The 13,973-nt window shown below is 54.7% G+C and overlaps 1 protein-coding gene across 3 annotated transcripts in view; it reads left to right on the top strand.

Annotated features, from left to right (window-relative positions):
• SLC38A10 (solute carrier family 38 member 10) overlaps nucleotides 1-13,973 on the top strand; it is a 50,773-nt gene that overhangs the window by 22,933 nt on the left and 13,867 nt on the right. For all 3 annotated transcript variants that reach the window (XM_054457463.2, XM_054457462.2, XM_054457464.2), the window contains 3 exons: nucleotides 236-347; nucleotides 1,889-1,995; nucleotides 12,165-12,321. In XM_054457463.2, coding sequence (XP_054313438.1) covers nucleotides 236-347; nucleotides 1,889-1,995; nucleotides 12,165-12,321 — 376 coding nt within the window. The remainder of the gene's footprint in view (nucleotides 1-235; nucleotides 348-1,888; nucleotides 1,996-12,164; nucleotides 12,322-13,973) is intronic.

The raw sequence follows: 13,973 nt of genomic DNA, 5'->3' as shown, positions 1-13,973 counted from the left end.
GTCTGTGCCTGGGGTGAGAAGCCCTCGTGCCTTCCTGGCATGTTGCAGGTTCCCGTTCAAGTTGCTCAGCCAGATCTGATTGTGCTGGTCAGGCTCACCTGCCAGGTGAGTGCGCGGCCGGCTCACGTGGAGATGTGCCTGGTGTGCTTGGCAGAGCACTTTCAGGCTTTGCTTTCTAGGAGAGTGGTGGAGGAAATCAGTCATTTCAAAACCGTTTTGTTTTTCTTTTGTACAGCAAAAAGATGGCACCTTTGCGGCAGGGGGCTACATGCCTCCTCTCCGGTTTAAAGCACTTACCCTCTCTGTGGTGTTTGGAACCATGGTTGGTGGCATCCTTATCCCCAACGGTAAGGCGGGAGGGCTGCCCTAGTGCCAGGGAGTGGGACCCGGGGGCTTCGGCATCAACCAAGACCTGCACAGTTACGAGCCGTCTTCTCTGGTCTCTTAAAAAAGTCTAGAGACTTCGTCAGTTTTTCTTTGGCCCACAGAGAAAGGCAGGGGATAAAATCTGGCAACTTGAGCCAGGTGCGGTGGCTCACACCTGTAATCCCAGCACTTTGGGAGGTTGAGGTGGGTGGATCACCTGAGGTTGGGAGTTCAAGACCAGCCTGACCAACGTGGAGAAACCCCGTCTCTACTAAAAATACAAAATTAGCAGGGCGTCGTGGTGCATGCCTGTAATCCCAGCTACTCGGGAGGCTGAGGCAAAAGAATCACTTGAACCTGGGAGGAGGAGGTTGCAGTGAGCCAAGATTGCGCCATTGCACTCCAGGCTGGGCAACAAGAGAGAAACTCTGTCTCAAAAAAAAAAATAAAAAAAATCTGGCAGCTTGCCGGGCGCGGTGGCTCACGCCTGTAATCCCAGCACTTTGGGAGGCCGAGGCGGGCAGATCATGAGGTCAGGAGATCGAGACCATCCTGGCTAACATGGTGAAACCCCGTCTCTACTAAAAATACAAAAAAATTAGCCAGGCATGGTGGCAGGTGCCTGTAGTCCCAGCTACTTGGGAGGCTGAGGCAGGAGAATGGCGTGAACCTGGGAGGCGAAGCTTGCAGTGAGCTGAGATCGCTCCACTGCACTCCAGAAAAAAAAAAAAAAAAAAAAAATCTGGCAGCTTGATGGAACAGCAGGCACCCATTGACACCTGGGCAGAGAGAGACTGCAGTGCTGGGACACAGGCTCGATTTGTAGAACCAACTATTCTAGAATAGCACATGCTGTCCTGTTGATGCTTTTGACTTCTGATTTTGATGACGCATTACCAAGGGGGAAGCGTTGAAGGCTCTGAATGTATTTATGTTACCCAAATGCACCTACTCCCTAGCAGACAAGACAGAGCTCATTATCATCAGATCCACAGGGGAACTTGCACGCACTCTCCCCAGGGAACAGCCCTAGAGGTGATCTGTCTGGGCTCCTGGCAGGGGCTGCAGCCTGGCAGCACCCGCTAGGCCCTGGCTTCTACACCTGCCCTAGGATAGGTCCTGCCTGCCTAGGGCCACTCACGGAGCAGCAGGCAGGAGAGGTGGCGCAGGAGCCGTGCTGTGCGGAGCCAGCATCTGGTTTCGGCAGGAGGTCCCTAGTGTCTGACTCTTTAAAGATGAACCATCAGAGAATTCACCCTGGGGCCTAAATGCACTGTTGGAGGAATCAGCCGCAGCTGTCAGGCTTTCTGGGCACAGAGGGCGTCTCTGCTCCCGGCTCACGCCTAGACGGCCTTTCCTTCAATGCTGGCTTGCTCACCCATGTGCAGGGCAAAAGCTCAGGTCCCCTCCTGGCCAGAGCCCTTCCCCACTCATCCCTTCCTGTCCCTTCTCCATCCTAGTGGATCCCCTCCTGGCCAGAGCCCTTCCCCACTCATCCCTTCCTGTCCCTTCTCCATCCTAGTGGAGACCATCCTGGGCCTCACAGGAGCGACCATGGGAAGCCTCATCTGCTTCATCTGCCCGGCGCTGATCTACAAGAAAATCCACAAGAACGCACTTTCCTCCCAGGTGCGTGCCGCTCGTGGGGTGGCCTGGACGAGGGCTGATTGGTCTGGGCTGGGGAGAGGTGGAGGCGGAAGGAAGCCCCTGTTTCAGCGTTTTCAGATGGGTTCTGTCAAGAAACTTAAAACCCACAAAAGGGACTTGGTCCAGTCAGCCTGGGGAACCCTGGGTTCACCAGGACGCACGGTCTTTGCCCAGCAGGGCCACACTAAGCTGCTCAAACTGTGCATCGGGTTTTCCTGAGAGCCGACTTAGCTGAGTCGTAAGCGCTTTCCCCATGGTGTTTCTGCGGTGACTGATCGCCCATGGACCTGCTGCCAACTCTGAGTCCCCTCCCCAGCCGCCCACCCCTGAGGCCACCACCCACCGTTGTTCCTGGTGTGTCCCTCGTGTGGAGACGTGCGTGCGTGTGGGTTTTTCTTCCATTGTAACACAGCTTCCTGCTGCTTTTGCTCAAAATCCTGTGCAGGTCAGGTTGCTCCACAGCCATGGGCACAGAGCTGCCTGGCTATTTTTAGCCGTTTCATGGGTTCCGTGGTAGGAAAATTCCATAATCCCCGTCTCCGAAGGACTCACCTCTCCAGTCTTGCTATTGCAGACAGAATCGCGATGAATATCTGTGTTCAGAGCATGTTGACGTATTTGAGCACGCATCTGTAGGAAGCCTTCTAGAAATGGAATCCTGTGTCGGGGTGTGAGCATTTGTAAATGTGGTGGGTCTACCCAAAGTGCCTGCAGCGTCACTCCCAGCCAGGCTCAAGGCCTCTGTCCCTGCACCCAGGACCTTCCAGGCTTCATCATTCTTGGCCTCTCTGGCTGGAACTTGAGTGTCTTTTCATGGGTTTAGAAGCCACTTGCGTTTCTTTGTCTGTGAACTGCCTGTGTTCTTTTCTCACTTTTTATGGAGTTGTTGAGCTTTTTCTTACTGGTATATATTGATAATTTTTTTTTTCTTTTGAGACAGAGTTTCATTCTTGTTGCCCAAGCTGGAGTGCAGTGGCGCAATCTCGGCTTACTGCAACCTCCGCCTCCCAGGTTCAAGTGATTCTCCTGCCTCAGCCTCCCGAGTAGCTGGGATTACAGGCATGCGCCACCACGCCTGGCTAATTTTGTATTTTTAGTGAGACGGGGTTTCTCCATGTTGGTCACGCTGGTCTTGAACTCTTGAACTCAGGTGATCCACCCGCCTCGACCTCCCAAAGTGCTGGGATTACAGGTGTGAGCCAATGCACCTGGCCTCAACCTGATAAGTTTTTACAAAGTGAACCACGTGGAACCACCATCCAGAGCAGACATAGGACATCCCAGCACCCCAGAGCTCACCATGGATGCCTCACTGTCGTTCACCCCCACCCCAAAGGTCCTCCAGCATTCTAGAATGATCTTGCCTGTCTTCAAGTTGCAGTAAATAGATTGTTACAGTGTACGTTAGAATACACGTCCACGTTGTGTCAGCCACTTCTTCAGCATCTCGGCTCACTGCAACTTCTGCCTCCTGGGTTCAAGCAATTCTCCTGCCTCAGCCTCCTGAGTAGCTGGGATTCCAGGTGTGCGCCACCACATCCAGCTAATTTTTGTACTTTTAGTAGAGACGGGGTTTTACCATGTTGGCCAGGCTGCTCTCAAATGCTGACCTCAAATAATCCACCCGCCTCAGCCTCCCAAAGTGCTGGGATTACAGACGTGAGCCACTGCGCCCAGCCCCTTATTGATTTTTTAATCATTTTGTTTATGAGTTGTGAGAAAGGTATGATAATTCCTACTGTAACTGCAGATTTGTTAATTTTTCCTTTTAGTTCTATCACTTTTTGCTTTTTAGTTTGAAGCCATATTATTAGGAGCAGACAGATTTAAGTTGGTTATATCTCCCTGTTGAATTGTCTTTTATCTTGTTAAATACTCCTTTTTATCATTGGAAATACTTTTCTCCTTAAAGTTGGCTTTGTAGCTAACTTAGTTCTGCTTTGGGTTTGTATTTGCACAGGATAGCTTGTTTCATCCCTTTTCTTTTGATTTCTCTAGTCCATTATATTCATGGTATGTCTCATAACAGCACACAGTTGACTTTTGTCTTGTTATTCAGTCTGTGAATGGGAGTATTTAAGACTATTTATGGTTAATAACTGATTTTTGGGGGAAAACTTTCAACTTATGTCCTATGATTTGTCTCATATGTCCTTTTTCTGTTTTTGCTTTTACTTTCTTTGGATCAATCAAACATTTTAAATATTTACTCTTCTTTTAGCTTGTTGGTACATTTCTATTCTTCTAACGATTATACTAGGCAGTTGATATCAACCCTTATTTAAAACTCCACAAGACATTGTTATTGTTGTTTCAAATAGTAATTATTGGGCCAGGCATGGTGGCTCACGCCTGTAATCCCAGCACTTTGGGAGGCTGAGGCAGGAGAATCACCTGAACCCAGGAGGTGGAGGTTGCAGTGAGCCGAGATAGCACCACTGCACGCCAGCCTGGGCAACAGAGCAAGAGAGTCCATCTCAAAAAAAAAGAAAAAGAAAAAAGTATTGATATTGATTCTTTGTGGCTTCTTGTTTTTTTGTCATGGGGTCTTGTTTTCTAGTGTGCCTGGTATTTTGCAGATGTTGTGTTTGAGAAATCATAGAAGTTCTGGGTGACATTGTCATTCATCCATCATACAAGGGATAGGCAGAAGGCCTGTGTCCCATTGATTCAGATGTGTTTCCGGTTGGCCTTGTTCCTAGGGTACAGCCCTTCTGGGGTCTCAGCTGGGCAGTGACACCCTCAGATGGTGAATCTTCTGCTTGGCGTTCATCTTCTTGCTGGCTCCTCTCTGCATAGCTGGTAGCTTGCAAGTGCTTTGGGGGAGATTTTTGCATACAGAATATGGAGTGGCGTCCTTCTCCGAGGTTTCCTTCTCTCCCTCGAGCTCTGGCTGCTGGAGTGCCCTCATTCTTGCTTCTCAGTGCCCAGCCCTGTGAGTGTGCCCAGGCTCTAGGCTGTTGTGCTCTCTTGTCCTGTCTGCTTAGTCCCAATGATTGATGAGTCTCCAGGGGCAACAGGCTTGACCTCTCTGTGACTAAGGGCTTTTCTCTGTCCTCTGGGATCCGGACCCCTCAAGTCTGAGCTGACAGAGTTGTTTACCAGTGTCTTTGGTCGGGTGTTTTTATTGTTTTTATCCAGCTTTTACCATTGTTTTAAATGGGAAGATCAGTTTGATACCAGCTATTATGCCATACCTTGATGAGGAAGTTTCTTGGTGAGTTTTAGGAGCTTCAGATGGCATGAGAGGCTCAGCCTCTGCCCATCAGATGACACATGTCCTGCTATGCCAGGTCCCCCCACTGGGCTTCCTTAGAAAAAAACATCTGTTCTGTGAGTTAGCAGGAGAAAGAAGGAAAGAAAGAAGGAAGGAAGGAAGGAAGGAAGGAAAGAAAGAGTCACAGTTAGAATTTCCACACTCCAGTACTATTTTAAAAGAAGAAGGAGGGGGAGGGCCATAGTTAGAATTTCCCCACTCCAGTATTATTTTAAAATAATTCCTCCCTCATTTTTTCTAGTACTTTAATGACTTCATTTTTTTAATTTAAATCTTTGATCCACCTGTATTTTATTTTGGTGTAAGAAACAAAGTATGTATCCTCAATTTATTTCTAGATGGTTCCCTACTCGTCAGACATGATTTATTGAATAATCCATCACTGATGGGAAATGTTAGTGCTATTGTAGATTAAATTCTTATATGTATTCGGGCCTAACTTGGGACCTGTGTTTTACGTTATTGGCTGGTCTGCCCTTCCACACTGTGTTAGTTATGTGTTAGTTGTGTATGTTAGTTGTGTGTTAGTTGCGTGTTAGTTGCCACACCCTGGTAACACTCACCGAGTCGTGACTTGTCGCTCTTGAAACACTTTAATTCTCATCTCGCCTCTTGGCTGTTAATAATACATTTTCTGCTTTGTTTTATTTTCTGTATGAATGTTGGAATCAGCCCATCTGACTCTAACAAAAAATTAGTCCTGCTTTTTATTTTTTGGTCTAACTGGGCTTATTGAAACTATAGATTAACTTGGGAATTGCCGTCTTTACACTGTAGCTGATATGCAGATGTCCTTGCGAACGCTCCTGCTCAGCAGGAGGGCACTGCATTCGGCTTCTCCAGACCTCACTGTAGGTCCTTCGTCCCCGTCTGTTTCCCAGGCCGCTGTTGGCTGCACTGCATGCTATCCAGGGATCTCTTTTCCCGCTGGATTTTCTAAGTGGCTGTTTGTGTAAAGGGAAGCTAGAGATTTCATAGGTGACATTTTCACCCGTTCACCTTACTGTACTCCTGCTGGATCTCTTGGCTTTTCACTTGCAGCTAATGATGATGTCGCCTCCCTCTTTCCAATTGCTGCAGCGCTTCCTCCTCTCTTGCCCGTGTGTGGCATCACACACCTGTGGCCACGGCGCTGCTGGTGTGAGTGGCTGGTGCATCACTGACTCTGGGATGGCTTCTAGTGTTTACCTGTTAGCCCAGTGTCGGCTTTTGACTTGATGTGAAGACATGTGTAGACACACACAGAATCGGGTGAAAGAAGCATCTCTTTGTGCCTGCTTTGCCATGTCTTTTAGAAGCTAGAAAGTGCACTGAATCACATTCACCGCAGTTTGGCTGTGCGTGGAGGAGACGGAGAGGTTTCTTTCTCCCTCTGACTTGGGTCTGGTGCGTCCTGTCCCCAGCGCTGTTGCGGCTCTGCAGTAGGTCGTGGGGCCAGCAGACTACTGTGTGCCATCCGCTCAGCATGCCCTGTTTCCTTAGGTATGGAGATGTGAGCACCACAAGGCCGTACCCTGGGCCTGTGGCGCAACATCTCGGCGTGGCCACTGTCCCAGGGGCTCTGGCCGCGCCCACGGAGGGGCACAGGCCTGGGTCTGCGCCTTGGCCCGTCTGAGTACTCTCGGCGATGTGGTGCCTGTACCCAGCCCAGGGACCTCAGGAAGAGCCACAACTGCTGATATGCTGGGGTGGACAGGGAAGTGGGGACACCTGTGTGCTGGGTGAATCAAGGCTGTGCTGGAGACAGACGTGAAAAAGAAGGAATGTTCCAGCTCGTCCTCAGAAGATCAACCAGGGGACAGGAAAATAGGTCGGCCCTGAGGGAATCAAAAAGATACATCTGCCACCACGTGTTTTGTTCTTTTTTTATTTTTTGAGACAGAGTCTTGCTCTCTTGCGCTGGCTGGAGTGCAGTGGTGTGATCTCAGTTCACTGCAAGCTCCGCCTCCCGGGTTCAAGTGATTCTCCAGCCTCAGCCTCCCGAGTAGCTGGGATTACAGGCGTGCGCCACTACACCCGGCTAATTTTTGTATTTTTGGTAGAGACAGGATTTCACCATGTTGGCCAGGCTGGTCTTGAACACTCCTGACCTCAGGTGATCCACTCGCCTCGGCCTCCCAAAGTGCTGGGATTATAGGTGTGAGCCACCACGCCCGCCCTGTTTGGTTCCTTATTTTGAAAGTCAGAAAGTTGAGGGTCTCTCCAGTTCTGAGTGAGGCTGGGGCTTTGGTCCTGCTGCCCTGGAACCATGAGGGAGTGGAGCAGCAGGTGACTTAGAAGGTGCCCGAGGGCCACTCAGAGGACAGATCCCTGGAGGGCGGGAGGCTGCCTCACGGGTGCACCCAGAGGGCAGTAGTCCCTGAAAGGCCCGAAAGCCGGTCCCTGCTCTTGGAAGATGTAATGAAATGCACACTGCAACTCTCAGACACGAGCCACCAGTGGGGCATCTGCCTGTAACCAGAGGGGACCCCCAGGGCCTGCTGAGGCTCGGGGCCTTGCTGGGTGCCTGGATGCTAACTGGGCTGCCCTGGGACCCAAATCCAGGTGCATGGTGCAGAGCAGCCACAGCCCCCACCTCCAGCTGTGCTTTTTATGACTGAAGTGCAGAGTGTGGACTTGTGCACTTTCTACATGTGTGGAGTGAAAGTGAGTGTTTTCTCGCCTGCCCCTGGTGCTTCTCTCTGCATTTGAGTCAGCGATGCCTTGCGTGTCTGGAGGCCCCGATCACTTCTCCAGGGGAGGGTGCTACGATCCGGGCAGTGCGTGGCCCCTGGATTTTCCAAGCTTGGGTGAGGCGTCTGGAGTGGGCTTGCATTCCTCCTGCTGGCCGGCTCTGCAGCTGTGTTGATCTGATGGCTGCCGAAATGAAAGTCACAGGGTGCTCTGAAACCAGGTGTCTGGCATGCTGGTCCGTTGAATGACCGCATCCTCAAAGGAAGTTCTTGGGCTGTGCAGGAAGCTGTGCTGGAAGGTACAGGGCTGGAGGCTGGGCTGGGGCTCCGTGGGCTTCCCCCGCCACTGAGGCTGGGCAGCCGCTGTGCTCCCCACAGGCCCCCCAAGTTCCCAGCCGTCCCGTCTGTGCAGAACTCCACTTATGCCCTTATTCGGGATTCCGAGGGAACTACTGACCATTCCCTTGTCTACGTCACACGTCCCGTGGTTGGATTCCCACACTCCAGTGGCAGGACAAGCACGGGGGAGCCTGGCACCCACTCTGTCCTCGGGGACTGCGGCGCCCACTCCGTCGTGTCTGTGGCCCAGTCCCCAGCAGAGTCCTCACAGCTGCCTTGGGGACGTCAGTGAAGCTTGTGCTGCTTCCAAATGCCCAGCCCACCTGCAGCACCCGATGCTGCTGCTGGAGCTGTGTTCCCGCCCTGGCTCTGGCACAGAAGTGAAAGGCGCTCACACACACTCCTGGCACGTGGCAGCCACAGACTGAGATTTGGTCACTGCATGCGCTGCCCCCTCATGGATGAGGCATGGACCCAAGGCACTATCACAAGTGCCCATGCGGCCTCCTCGTTCCCACGGGTCCCCTCAAGCTGGGCCGTGCTGGTGTCTCTGCCAGGGTGTGTCTTAGAGGAAAGGCTGGGCATGTGGACTGTGGCATTGTCGGCCGGGCCAGCGGCTGCTGGTGCTCAAGGCAGTGGTCACCGGCAAGTGCCCCGCAGAGCCTGACAGCCTGAAAGTCAGCGAGCCAGGACGAGGGGTCTCAGCAAAGAGGGGATGGAGCCTTCCATCCAGCAGGGGTGCGCCCGGGGCATCACCATCTCAGCGTTCAGGGCTGCTCTGCTGCCCTCATGCGGGGGGCTTGTCCCGAGTGGCGTTTTGCCAGCAGTAATGTGCTGCCTGGTGCATTGTGGGGGCCCAGGGATGGCTCTCCTGATGGGGACACCTTGGGGTGGGAGGTGGCAGCAGGTGTGTACGTGGCAGCGGGCAGGGCTGGGTCTGCTTCCTGGACCCGCGTATCTGGAATTGTCCCGCCCTTCTCCCAGCCCGAAGACTCCATGCAGGCTCCCTGTGTATGGTGACCTCAAGCCTCCACTTCTCCACTGTGTTTCGAGATGTTCTTGGACTTGGGGCTGAGTTCGGTCCCCAGGTGCTGCCCTGGGAGGTGGCAGGTGGTGGGGGTCCCCGTGCGGCTGTTCGGGAGCCCCCCTCCCCTGCTGATCAGCTTCGCATTCAGGGCGCTCCGCAGGGCCTTGGTCGAGCGTGTTCTCCTCCCTGCACTTGTGTCTTTTCCAAGGCTCATCGGTCCTGGGTCTTCCTGGAAAGCTTGCTGTCTCCCAGCATGGAGCGAGTTCATGGTTTTGATTTTGCATGTGATTTTTAAGCTCAGAAAGTTGGGGGTTGAAATAAATCATTATAGTCATGGAGATGTTTCTTTGGCCCATCAATCTCCATGGATGTTTTAGATGAGGTCCCCGTTAAAAATAACCTGACGTAAAATGACCAACCAATGTCTTTATCTTTGGGTCTAAAGCGTTTGAGGCCTGGAGGAGCCGGGTCTTGCTGTGCTCCCTGGCGGATGGCAAACTCTGGGCTCCTGGGATTCCCACCTGGGGAGTCTTCTGTCCTGACCAGCCGGTGGCAAAGGTGCTTTCCCTTCCCATTTAGGTACTCTCACCAAGATCCCGTAATTACTGTGTTGGTGTTATGGGAAGTCCAAGTAAGGAGATAAATTTTTTTTTGTAGCTTCTCTGCAAGGTCATTTCTGTCCACCCTCAGCTGGAGAAATGTGAGATGCACTCAGCACGTGCCCAGTTAGAGAAATCCACCCGGGATGAGACGAGGGTGTGCTGCCTTGCGGGGCAGGTTCCCACACTGAGAGGAGCTTCCCAGGGCTTCCAGACAACACAGTCTCCTGTCCAGGCACTTTCCTGGTGGGTTGGGTTAAATATCCATCTGGACCCTTTACCCCAGGTGGCCCGAGCCTGGTCTCTGCCCTGTGCTGGCTGGCAGAGGCCTCGATGGGAGGGCAGGGCCCTGAAGATGGAGGTCCAGGGGCAGCTCTGGTGTAGGAGGGGTCACAAGGGCTGTAACAGGTCCCCAAGGCCTGTCTCTGATGGCCTTTCCTTCTGGCATCAGGCCTCTAAGCCACGGCCATCCATGACACCCACTGACTGGGCAGGCCGTTCCATACCTGCTCCCTACACAGATCGGGCAGCCTCGGGAGATTTCAGGTTTCTTCCTCTTTTTATTATCTTAAGACTGCTTTGGTCACCTTCTGGACACCACCACTGCCCTGGGACTCTTCCCTTTACTGCAAGGAAGATGTAACGTGGCTGAAGGGGCATCTACAAATGGAGAAGAACATTCGGGGCCAGGGCGGGGCAGAGCTCTGTGGGCCGTCGAGCCTGCAGGCCCCACCCGGACCTCCGGAACATACATCAGACAGTGTCCCCACATGCACCTGGGGCAGGCCTGCCGTCGCCACTTGCTCCGGCCAGCTGTGGTTACTGCCAGAGGGGCCTCGGGCTCCCTGGGCATCCTACAAGCCCCGAGGCACACTGCGCCGGACTCCCTTCAGCGGAGCCCACTGACCCCAGAGCCTCAGCAGCACTGGTGTCCGGAGATGCCAACACCAGCCCAGTGTTTCCGGGTGGCAGAGAAGGAAGTAGAGGAAGCAGGCTCTCCGCTAGGTTGTCTTTTTCAGCCGCCACCAGCTTCGGAGAGCGCGGGTCCTTCCCTCTGGGGAGACCTCTTCTCTAATTGTGTTGGACCAGGGAGGTCTCACCAGTTCTTGTGAACTGATTTTCTTTAAGAATCAACATACCTTTCAGAAAAGGATTTTGAGTTCTGGCTCTGAGACCACAGAGGGAATGGTGTAGCCCCTTGGCTTTACAGAAGTCTGCCTTGCCAGCGCACCCAGGCTCTGCCCAACCAGGAGCTAGCGCTTCCCTGGGGAGAGCAGCTTGCGCTGGGCCAGGCCAGGCATAAACCAGCACCTGCTGCCGTGGCCCCGTGAATGACTGGGGAGAAGCGGGCCCAGTGTGTTCACTAACATAGCAGGGGTGGCGGGAGCCGGGGTAGTGGGAACTGGGGTGGCAGGAGCTGGGCCACGCAGTGTAGAATTTGTCAGAGTCACCGAGGCAGCACGTGTGATGCTTATGATTGGCCGGGGAGCGGGGGAAGGAGGGAGGACTAGGTCACACGGGGAGAGCCTTCGGCAAAAAGAGTGCCTGGAGGTCAGCTCACAGGGTGACCCCAGTGGGCACCACACCACAGCTAAGGAGAGGCGAAGGCCATTTCTGTCCCCCGTGCCCATGCATGGTGCCAGCTGTGATGACTTTGGGGCAAGTCCTTCATGCCCACGGGCCTGCGTCTGCTGCACAGGGCCAGCCTTGTGGGTTGTGCAGGAGCACTCGCTTTGCAGACAACATGGATGGGGACGCTCAAGTCTGCCTGGAGGTTCCTGTTCCTCTCCCAGGCAGGTTGGGCAGTGCTCAGCCTCTGCTCCCCTAAGGCTCGTCATGTACCTGCAGCTTCTGGAAGCCGCTGTCCCTCCCGCTCCATCCTGAACGGCTGGCATAGCTCTGACAGAGTTGGCCCATGACCCCAGCTGGCGTGGAGAGCACATCAGCCACAGGCTGGATGCCAGGAGTCCTGCCATGCTCTGACAGCGGTGCATCAGGGCTCAGCCCTCTCCTAGTGGTCAGGAGCTTCGCGGGCAGGCGGGCCCGTCTCCCTGGGAGTGGACACCGTCCTCAGGCAGGGCAAACTGCACGCCTGTCCCGCCCTCGGGGGACTTTGTCGTGTCCACTCTCCTCGTGCCTCACCCCGTCCCTGAGCCTCTCTGCCAAGCCAGTTTTATACCCTGGGCAGGGCCAGGGGCCAGCTATGACTCCCGCCTCTGGGGTCTTTGTCTCCTTAGGTGGTGCTGTGGGTCGGCCTGGGCATCCTGGTGGTGAGCACTGTCACCACACTGTCTGTGAGCGAGGACGTCCCCGAGGACTTGGCAGAGGAAGCCCCTGGCGGCCGGCTTGGAGAGGCCGAGGGTTTGATGAAGGTGGAGGCAGCACGGCTCTCAGGTATGCCCACCCTGGCTCTCTGAGCCTTCTCAGGGCAAGTGCCCACTGGGCGTCTCCTGGGTCTGGTCCAGGGATTGTGCTTACCTGCTCAGTGGCCTCTGTCCTGTGTGGGTGCAGCCAGCAGGGTGGGGCCACCAGCCTCCCCTGTGAAGATGCTCTGTGCACCATGGCTGGCCGTGGCGTGGCCGCCTGTATGCAGGGAACGTGGGACAGGAGTGGCCACTGGCCTGGATGCCTGCCACTCGGTGGGCTAGGTGGGCTGTACGTTTCTGAGTGTTGCTCGTATGCTGTTCATTTAGCACATGCTATTCATTTGAGGATGTAAGTTTCTCCAGTTTTCTCCTGGACAGGATCGGCGATCAGGCCTCAGTTTGGTTTGCTGCTTCAGGTTGTTTATTATTTGTTCACCAGGACCGTAGGTGGAGTTAGGACCATGAGCCCTCAGGCAGCTAGCTGCAGGCCGCTTTGGGAGGAGCCGCGCGGTGCCCTGTAACCTCAACCCTCCATCTGTGGCAGAGTCCCAGCCGCGGCACCCCGTAACCCTAACGCCTCCGTCTGTGGCAGAGTCCCGGCCGCGGCACCCCGTAACCCTAACGCCTCCGTCTGTGGCAGAGTCCCGGCCGCGGCACCCCGTAACCCTAATGCCTCCGTCTGTGGCACAGCCCGGGGGTGCAGAGATGCGTGTTTCCTGAGTGTGGCTTTCCAGGTGCAGCTGCAGCTCCGTGGCCTGGGTGGCTGCTGCTTCCCTGACCCTCCCAGGTCTAGAGAGGGAGTGCCACAGAAGGCGGCCCTGCAGGCAGCAGACCTCCCCAGGCCCAGCCCTCCCACCAGCTCTGAGTGGCACCAGGCAGGGGTGGGCAGGTAGGTGCTGTCCACGATGACCTTCACGCTGGGGTCTTCTGCCCCTGACGACAGCTGGGTTTATGCATCCACACTGCCCGTGTGCCCACCACATCCAATACACCCCTCTGCAGAGGCCCCGGCTCAGTCAGATTCGCTGGGCATCATCTGCACACCACCCGAGGAGCCCCGGTGAGCAGCGCCGGCTGTGGCTGGGGGTCTCAGGCCGCTGTGGAGGTGCTGGCCAGTGACTTCTGCCTCCGGGAGGGGCCTCCGCTTCTGTAACGGACAGGAGGAGAGGTCTGTCGAAGGGAGCCCCTGGCGTCGGCTGAACGCGTGGGGGCGCCGTCTCAGCCGTGACCCTGGGGCTTGTTCTGAGCTCCGCACTCCTGTGCTTCAAAAGCTCCTTCCCAGCGTCGTCACCTCATACAAACTGCCCCAAGGGACACCCTCCGAGGGTCTCCCTGGACTCGCTGTGCTCAGATTTGCCAAGGATGACTGTTCCTGGATGGCAAAGGTGGGCAGGGGAGCCCTGCCTTCTGGGTTCCCTGCAGCCGGTGGGGCTGTGCTTGGGGACAGTAGGGGTCACCAGAAGAAAATGGGAGTGTTCCAAAGCAGCCGGTAGAGCTGCCTTGCATTGGATTTGGTAATTCGGACTGGAAAAAAGTCTACCTGGAGAGGGAGCTGGTGCCCCAGGCTCGGTCCTGCCTGAGCAGGGCCACTTACTGCTGTCCAGGCCTGTGGGCTAGACTGGGCGCTGACATGGGAGCTCTCGGTGGGATTGTGGTAGCCTGGGAGCTAGAGTCCAGTGT

Source organism: Pongo pygmaeus, chromosome 19 (genome assembly GCF_028885625.2).
Source record: "Pongo pygmaeus isolate AG05252 chromosome 19, NHGRI_mPonPyg2-v2.0_pri, whole genome shotgun sequence".
Lineage (NCBI taxonomy): Eukaryota > Metazoa > Chordata > Mammalia > Primates > Hominidae > Pongo > Pongo pygmaeus.
This window is presented reverse-complemented; position numbering and strand designations above follow the sequence as displayed.